This window comes from Aquarana catesbeiana, linkage group LG13 (assembly GCF_042186555.1).
Source record: "Aquarana catesbeiana isolate 2022-GZ linkage group LG13, ASM4218655v1, whole genome shotgun sequence".
NCBI classification, from domain to species: Eukaryota; Metazoa; Chordata; class Amphibia; order Anura; family Ranidae; genus Aquarana; species Aquarana catesbeiana.
In genome coordinates, this window is record NC_133336.1 from 11,292,377 (window position 1) to 11,302,137 (window position 9,761).

Below are 9,761 nucleotides of genomic sequence, written 5' to 3' on the forward strand. Positions count from 1 at the left end.
ACTAGTATTCTAAAGGGTAGGAGGGAGGCAGAACAAGAACAGGAAGGAGGTGGGAGAAGGGCAAACAGGAGAAAAGACAAAGGGAAGCAGAAGGTGGAAAAAGGGCAGGCAGGTCAAAGTCAGGCAGGAGTTGGTAAAAGGGCTTGCAGGAGGCAGGACAAAGACAATTAGAAGGTTTGACAAGGACAGACCAGAGGCAAAACAAAAGCAAGCAGAAGGTGTAACAAGGGCAGGCAGGAGGCAGGTCCAATGTAGGCAGAAGGCTGGAAAAGGCCAGGCAAGAAGCAGGACAAGAGCAAGGAGGATAAGGGAAAAGGGCTAGCATGAGGAAGGACAAAGATAGGCAGAAGGTTGAACAAAGGCAGGCAGGAGCCAGGACAAAGACTGGCAGAAGGCTAAACAAGGGTAGGCAAGAGGAAAGACAAAGGGAGGCAGAAGGCTAAACAAAGGCAGACAGGAGTCATGGCAAAGGCATTCAGATAGTTGGATAAGAGCAAACAGGAGAAAGGACAAAAGTAGGCAGGTTGTTGAACAAGGGAAGGCTGGAGGCAGGACAAAGGCTTTCATATGGTGGGACAAGGGCAGGCAGGAAGAAGGACAAAGGCATTCAGATGGTGAGACAAGGACAGGAAGGAGACATGACAAAGGCAGGCAGAAGGTGAGACAAAGGCAGGCAGGAGGCAGGGCAAAGGCAGGCAGAAGGCTGAGCAAGGACTTACAGGAGGCATGACAAAGGCAGGCATAAGGTGAGAAAAAGGCAGATAGAAAACATGACAAAGGCTTTCAGATAGTGGGACAAGTGCAGGCAGGAGGGATGATAAAGGCATGCAGAGGGTGTGACAAGGGCAGGCAGGAGGCAAAATAAAGGCAGGCAGGTGCAACGGGCAAGGACAGGGCCCACAGGCATGATGTGAAGCTTTGATGCCATTGGATCATTATGACCCTCAGGCAGCTGGCAGTGCCAGAGAGGTCGGGGATTACAGCCTCTGTGTTTTTTTTTCTTGACAGGTTCATTTTTTAAAACTGGCCGTGCACATTACATTCTAATTATACATTCTTATTTAGATCTACCAAAAATTTTGCGGGGAAAGTTATAACTTAGGGATGGGCTGTCTGTTTGTGTCGAACATGAGTTAGACTCGAACATTGGCTGTTCGCCAAACAGCGAACAATTTGGGGCGTTCGCGGCAAATTCAAAAGCCGCGGAACACCCTTTAAAAGTCTATGGGAGAAATCAAAAGTGCTAATTTTAAAGGTTAATATGCAAGCTATTGTCATAAAAAGTTTTTGGGGACCCGGGTCCTGCCCCAGGGGTATCAATGCAAAAAAAGTTTTAAAAAACTGTCATTTTTTCTTGGAGCAGTGATTTTAATAATGTTTAAAGTGAAACAATAAAAGTGAAATATTCCTTTAAATTTCGTACCTGGGGGTGTCTATAGTATGCCTGTAAAGGGGCGCATGTTTTCCCGTGTTTACAACAGTCCAAGAGCAAAATGACATTTCTAAAGGGAAAAAAAGTCATTTAAAAATACTAGGGGTAGCACCGGCTGCTATAATGAATTGTCGGGTCTCTGCAATACTTATAAAAGTCATTGAAAAAAACGGCCTGGGATTCCCCCATAGTGCATTACCAGGCCCTTTGGGTCTGGTAGGGATATTAAGGGGAACCCCAAACCAAAATTTAAAAGAAAAATACATGCGAGTTCCCCCAAATTCCATACCAGGCCCTTCAGGTCTGATGTGGATTTAAAGGGGAACCCCGCGCCAAAATTAAAAAAAAAAACGGCGTGGGGGTCCCCCTAAAAATCCACACCTGACCCTTATCCGAGCATGCAACCTGGCAGGCCGCAGGAAAAGAGGGGGGGAGTCTCTTGTCTTTTTGAACATTTTTGACACTTTCTGTGAAATGGTAGGGGTACCCTATTACCATTTCACACGCGGGGGCTGGGATCTGGGGGTCCCCTTGTTAAAGGGGGCTTCCAGATTCTGATAAGCCCCCCGTCCGCATACCCCCACAACCACCAGGCAAGGGTTGTTGGGATGAGGCCCTTGTCCCCATCAACATGGGGACATCCTCCCCATGTTGAGGGCATGTGGCCTTGTATGGTTCAGGAGGGGGGGCACTCTCTCATCCCCCCTCTTTTCCTGCGGCCTGCCAGGTTGCGTGCTCAGATAAGGGTCTGGTGTGGATTTTTAGGATGGCCCCCACTTAATTTTTGTTTTTTTATTTTGGCGTGGGGTTCCCTTTAAAATCCATACCAGACCTGAAGGGCCTGGTAATGCACTGTGGGGGAACCCCGGGCTGTTTTTATCAATGACTTTTATGAGTATTGCAGAGACCCCGACAATTCATTATAGCTGCCGGCGCTAGCACTTTTAAATGACTTTTTTTTCCTTTAGAAATGTCATTTTGCTGTCAGATTGTTCTAAACACGGGAAACATGCACCACTTTACAGGCATACTATAGACACCCCCCAGGTAGAAATTTAAAGGAATATTTCACTTTTATTGTTTCACTTTAAGCATTATTAAAATCACTGCTCCCAAAAAAAACGTCCTTTTTTAAAACTTTTTTTTGCATTGAAACATGTCCCCTGGGGCAGGACCCGGGTCCCCAAACACTTTTTTTGACAATAACTTGTATATTAACCCTTAAAATTAGCACTTTTGATTTTTCACATTCATGTCCCATAGACTTTAATGGTGTTCGAACAAATTTTTTGCCTGTTCTCATGTTCTGCTGCGAACCGAACCGGGGGGGGGGGCAGATGTTCAGCTCATCCCTATTATAACTTGGTTATAGATTGAATGGCTTGTTTAGGTAAGCCTCCGCACTACATAGTTGTATTTAATGCTTAATTCCAGTACTGCAGGGCCTGGCAGTGTAAAAATGAAACATTAAATTGGACATTAAATCTGGAGAAGATTGTGCAGAGGTTGTACAATCCGATTCGAATGCATGTGAATCGCCATTGATGTATCAGCAACAATTCTAGGGTGAGGATCTACCTAAATAATCCATTCAGTTTATATCCCTCTCACTGCAAGTTTAACCTCTTCAGCTCCGGAAGGTTTTACTCCCTTCATGACCATTTTTTGCTATTCGGCACTGCGCTACTTTAAATGGTAATTGCGCGGTCATGCAATGATGTACTCAAACTAAATTTATATAATTTTTTCCCTACAAATAGAGATTTCTTTTGGTGGTATTTGATCACCACTGGTTTTTTTTGGGGGTTTTTTTGCGCTATAAACTAAAAAAAAGCATAAAGTTTTTTTTAAAAAACTATATTTTGTACTTCCTGTTATAAAACATATCAAATTTATATTTTTTTTTATATAAAGAACACATTTTTCATACATTTAGAACAAAATGTATTCTGCTACATGCTACAATATAAATGTATATTGATTGGTTTGTGTGAAAGGTATAGAGTCTACAAACTATGGTTCAGTACACAGTATATAGTGGAATTATTATTTTTTGCATATACTAGTAATGGCAGCAAACAGCAACTTATAGTGGGACGGCGGACAATCTGACACTAACTGACACTTTCTAACTGCCACTGACATCACCAGTGACACTAATACAGTGATTAGTGCAAATACTATATACTGTCACTGTACTAATGACACTGGCTGGGAAGGGGTTAACATCTAAGGGATGATCACAAGTTAAATGTGTGCTTAAAGGGTAAGTTCACCTTTACAGAAAAATCTTACACAGGACCCCCTGCTTACCCCACTCCCCCCCCCCCAGGCCTGCTGACCTGGAGCGTGGCGAACTCCCGTTATGAGCCCCGGTATAGCCACCTCACGGGTCCCGGGCTTAGAAATCCCCTCGGTTTAATCTTCAAAATGTGCCCCGTCAGGAGGTACATTAGGAGCATTCTTATTGTTTGGCGCCGTCACATGGGCAGCGCCGCCCAATCAGAACCCACATAGCCCGTCCTGTCAGCGTGGAAGAGAGAAAACCGAGGGGATTTCTAAGCCCGGGACCCGTGAGGTGGCTATACCGGGGCTCATAACGGGAGATTGCCGCGCTCCAGGTCAGCGGGACTGAGGGGTGAAGGGGGGGGTGTGGAGGGGTCCTGTTTAAGTTCACCTTACAGATTTTTCTGTAAAGGTGAACTTACAATTTAACTATGTTCACTGTGTGGTGCTTTACTGCTTTGCAGGGAAACAAAAAACGGCACATCACCGATTTCAGAAGAGAGCTTTGTGTGGTTTACATGCACACAGCTCTCTCTGTAACTCGTTCTGATGATCGGCGGGTCTATAAATCATTGGGTGGGAATTGGATGGATTCAAGCCTTTAGGGTGTGCAGTACCACATTTGGTCAGAGGTGCGGGGGCGCTGGTGACACTCGGAGCCGCTCGGCGACCACTCGGAGCCTCTCAAAGACACTCATAAACACTCCATTTCCAAGTGTCTCTGAGCCTCTCCGAGTGTCCCCGAGCGGCTCTGAGTGTTTCCTTGTGTCTCCGAGCATCTCCAAGTGTCTTCGAGGTTTTCCGAGTGTCTCCAGCACCCCTCCACCTTTGGCCACATGCGGTACGGCATACAATAGCAGTCACTGCAGAACGGATTATCTGAGTTTCCAGTGAATCCTATGGATAAACTCACTTTGATATACGAGTGCTTTGGATTACAAGCATTCTTCTGGAACTAATTATGCTCATAATCCAAGATACCACTGTACCAATGTACCACTGTACCTTGGATTACGAGTATAATTCGTTCCAGAAGAATGCTTGTAATCCAAAGCACTCGTATATCAAAGTGAGTTTCCCAATAGGAAATAATGGAAACTCAGATAATCCGTTCCACAGCCACTGCTTGTCTATGCAGTACCGCATGTGGCCAGAGGTGCGGGGGGTGCCAGAGACACTCAAAAACACTCACAGACACTTGGGAACGGAGTGTTTCCGAGTGTCTCCATGCGTTTCTGAGCATCTCCGAGTGTCTGAGTATCACCGGCGCCCCCGCACCTCTGGCCAAATGCGGTACTGCACACCCCAGCAACATGAATCCTGCTCGTCTTGCGAGACAGCGCTCGCAAAGCGAGTCAGGATTGTTTTTTTAAACAGCACATATTGCGAAATGCTCGTAAACCGCGTTACTCGCAATCCGAGGTTGCACTGTACATGATTCTGCACAGCCGGCCTGCGCGGTAGCAGTAAAACTACAGTTTGCGGTCAGCAAGTAGTTAATGATAAATTGTCGTGTTGTCTTTCTAATGCTGGGTCATGTATGGCCCTACAATTGTTTTGGTGGATCAGCAGCTCTATGGGGGTCTCAGCTGCAGTGGGGTGAATAGAAAAGGTGGTTGAAGTTTTGAAGCTTCATTGTTTGTTTTGTTTGTTTACTTCACAGGACCATTGAACTTTCTGTACCCAAATTTATTATTACTTCCAAAATAAACCTGGTGGATGAGTTACCTAAAGTTGGCATCAGAACCCCTTTCACCGATGAGGCAAACTTCTCCGGAATCACTCCTGATATCAGGCCTAAAGTGGGATCGGTACGAGTCCATTCTATCCTCTAGACATGTGCAAATCATTTCCTTTCCGAATTCCTTTTTTAATGCATTTCGTCAAATTCTTTCATTTGGAAATATCCGAATGAACAAAAAACCCGTTTAACAAATTTTTCCAAATATTTGTAAATTCAAAAACGCAAAAATTCCAAAATCTGAAATAATAGCTAACTAATAATAACTTAACTATTAAATTATAGATATTGGAATTTCCTTTCAAGTTTGGCTGTTAGTGAACATAACGAAAGCAAATTTATTCAAAGTTATGAATTATCCGAAATAACGAATGCCGCATCTAAACGAATGGAATGTAACAAATCAATGAAAATAAATAATAATAAAAACATTTTATTATTATTATCATTATTTATTATTAATTTGTTCCGTTCCATTTGTTTGAAAGCGGCATTCGTTATTTCAGATAATTCATAAGTTCGGATAGATTCGTATTCGTTACGTTCAATAACACTAACTTGAAAGGAAATTCCAATACCTATAATTTAATAGTTAGTAATAGTTAAGTTATTATTAGTTAGTTAGTTATTCCTTGAAATTTTCGGATTTTATTTCTTTATTTTGGATTTTTGAATTTATGAATTTATGAAGTGAGATCATAACGAATGACACCAAAAATGAATAAAAAAAAAAAAAACACGAATGAGATGAAAATGAACACATTTTTCGGCAGTGCATATGTCTATCCTCTAATAAGACAATGTTAGTTCTCTCATAGAATGGAACTTAATGAATCAATGAAAATAAATAACAATAATAATAATACAAACTTTATTATTATTATTTATTATTAATTCATTCCGTTCCATTTGTTTAGATGCAGCATTCGTTATTTCGGATAATTCGTAACTTCAGATAAATTTGTATTCGTTACGTTCACTAACAGCCAAACTTGAAAGGAAATTCCAATACCTTATCAGAAACCATGAACCAGACCGAGACAGAAGTACAGTAAAATCACAGTTGCTTATTAACCACTTCGCGCCCGCGCTATAGCCGAAAGACGGCTGCAGCGCGGACGCTACCTGCCGGGTGGACGTCCCTGGACGTCCAGCTGTTTACTTGCGCAATGCGCGCTCCCGCGGGCGCGCATCGGGGAAGTTCTGTGCTGGCCGTGTCCCTCGGACACAGCCAGTCATAGATCGCCGTAAACGGCCAATGACAGCGGCTGTTTACAGTGCGATCGGCGGTGCCAATGAGAGAGGATCTCACATGTAAACATATGAGATACTCTCTCATCGCCGGCTCTCCCTCCTCACACAGAGACAGCGTGTGAGGAGGGAGAGCGAACCGCTGCAGCGGTGAGTGGAAAAAAAAAAAACAGGAAAAAAAGTCGTCAGTGTTTTCTGTCATCCCTCCCCGCTGTCATCTGTCCCCACTGTCATCCCTCCCACTGTCATCTGTCCCCACTGTCCTCTGTCGCTAGTGCCATCCCTCCCCACTGCCATCCCTCCCCACTGCCATCCGTCATCAGTGCCACATATTAGTGCCATCTGTCATCAGTGCCACATATTAGTGCCATCTGTCATGAGTGCCATGTATTAGTGCCATCTGTCATCAGTGCCACGTATTAGTGCCATCTGTCATCAGTGCCACGTGTTATCAGTGCCACGTATTAGTGCCATCTGTCATCAGTGCCATCTGTCATCACTGCCACGTGTCATTAGTGCCACATATTAGTGCCATCTGTCATCAGTGTCATGTGTCATCAGTGCCATGTATTAGTGCCATCTGTCAGTGCCACGTAATAGTGCCAAACGTCATCAGTGCCACGTATTAGTGCCATCTGTCATCAGTGTCATCAGTGCCACATATTAGTGCCACCTGTCATCAATGCCACGTCAGTGTCATCAGTGCCACGTATCAGTGCCATCTGTCATCAATGCCACGTATCCGTGCCATCCTTTATCAGTGTCACGTGTCATTGTCCTGGTGCTCCAGGGCCTTCAAAAGTGTAATAGGTAGTCAACAAGTTAGATGGGTAATTTATGCTCCAAGAACACGTGACGGCGCTCCCTGCATGTTGGGCCTCTCTATGTGGCCAGGCTGTGAAAAAGTCCCACACATCATAATACTCAGGAGGAGTAGCAGAATGTATTTTGGGGTGCTATTTGTGGTATATACATGCCATGTGAGAGAAATAACTTATTACAATGACAATTTTGTGGAAAAAAACAAAAACAAAAAACAAATCTTCATTTTGCAAAGAATTGTGGGAAAAAATAACAACATCAAAAAACTCGCCATGCATCTTACTAAATACCTTGGAATGTCTTCTTTCAAAAAAGGGGTCATTTGGGGGGTATTTGTACTTTCCTGGCTTGTTCGGGTCGCAAGAAATGAGATAGGCCATCAGTGCGTCAGGTGTGATCAATTTTTTATGATTTGCACCACAGCTTGTAGACTCTCTAACTTTCACAAAGACCAAATAATATCCACTAATTTGGGTTATTTTCACCAAAGATATGTAGCAGTATAAATTGTGGCCAAAATTTATGAAGAAAAATTAATAATTTGCAAAATTTTATCAGAGAAACTAAGAAAAATGTGTTTTTTTTCAAAATTTTCGGTCTTTTTTTATTTATAGCGCAAAAAATAAAAAACCCAGAGGTGATCAAATACCACCAAAAGAAAGCTCTATTTGTATGGAAAAAAAGGACAAACAATTCATTTGGGTACAGTATTACATGACTGAGTAATTGTCATTCAAAGTGTGAGAGCACCGAAAGCTGAAAATTGGTCTGGGCAGGAGGGGGGTTTAAGTGCCCAGTAGGCAAGCGGTTAATAAAAATAAAAAAGGTAAATAGAGTAAGCGTAGTCAAAGCATAGCCAGAGTCCAGTAACCAAATCGGGTAATCAGCCAGGCCAGAAGTCAGGGATCCAAGTAGAGGAACAGCAAGCAGGATAGGGATCCAGAAGGGATGTCAGCAAAGCCAGTCTTTAAACAGGAACGCAGGAGATGGTTTCTTGTGATGTGACCAAGGCGAAGGCAGGACTTAAGTGATCTGGATGTCTTTAAGTAGGCAGGACTGATGAGCAGATCCACAACAGCTGGTTAACTGTGGAGAGAGGAGAGCTGGCAATTAGCCGACAGCTGAGCGGCCAGCTCAGACAAGGAAGGGCTAAGCCAGCCCTGACAGTACCCCCTCCTCAACGACCCCTCCCCCTCGGAGGACCACCAGGCTTGAGGGGAAATCACGGAGGAGGCCAGGGGCATGTATGTCCGAGAATGAGACCCAGGAGCGTTCCTCCGGACCATACCCCTTCCAATGCACCAGATACTGTATGCGCCCACGGAACCTACGGGAGTCAACAATGGATTGTACCTCATACTCCTCATGCTTCTCAACCTGTATAGGGTGAGGACGTGGCACCAAGGTGGTAAAGCGGTTGCAGATCAATGGTTTCAATAAGGAGACATGAAACACATTTGAGATGCGCATACTAGGAGAAAGGTCCAATCGGAAAGGCCCAATAAACTGAGGTGCGAACGTCAGTGAGGGGACACAAAGTCGGAGGTTGCGAGATGACAGCCCTACCCTGTCCCGAACCTGGTAGGAAGGCGCAGGCAGGCGTCTGCGGTCAGCATGGAGTCTGTACCTATCATTAGCATGACGCAAAGCCTCCTGGACGTGTGCCCAAGTGGAACGAAGACCACGGAGATGCTCCTCTAGCGCAGGAATACTCTGCAAGTCAGGCAACATGGAAGGCTGGAAACCATAATTCGCCATAAATGGAGACATCGGGAAGCAGAATTCAAGGCACTGTTGTGAGCAAACTCTGCCCATGGTAATAGGTCGACCAGTTGTGATGGTCAGAAATATAGCAACGTAGGAATTGCTCCAAGGACTGATTGGCTCATTCTGTGGCCCCATTAGACTGCAGGTGATATACAGAGGAGAAAGCAAGCCCAATTCCCAGCTGTGCACAAAAGGCTCACTAGAACCGGGACACAAACTGACTACCCCTGTCCGAGACAATCACCTTGGGTAGACCATGTAAGCGAAAGATCTCCCGAGCAAAATTGGAAGCCTGTTCCTTTTAAGTGGGCAACTTTTTAAGTGGAATACAATGACACATCTCTGAGAACTGGTCAACCCCCATAAGGATAACCGTGTTGCCTTGGGAGTTGGGCAACTCCACAATGAAATCCATAGACAGGTGGGTCCAAGGCCTCTCTCCTTTGTGTATGGGTTGTAGGA

At 44.4% G+C, this 9,761-nt stretch overlaps 1 protein-coding gene across 4 annotated transcripts in view; it reads left to right on the forward strand.

The window, feature by feature from the left end:
- The window catches only part of LOC141117201 (serine protease inhibitor A6-like), a 52,122-nt gene that overhangs the window by 7,562 nt on the left and 34,799 nt on the right, over positions 1–9,761 (forward strand). For all 4 annotated transcript variants that reach the window (XM_073609910.1, XM_073609908.1, XM_073609911.1 and 1 more), the window contains exon 4: positions 5,382–5,529. In XM_073609910.1, coding sequence (XP_073466011.1) covers positions 5,382–5,529 — 148 coding nt within the window. The remainder of the gene's footprint in view (positions 1–5,381; positions 5,530–9,761) is intronic.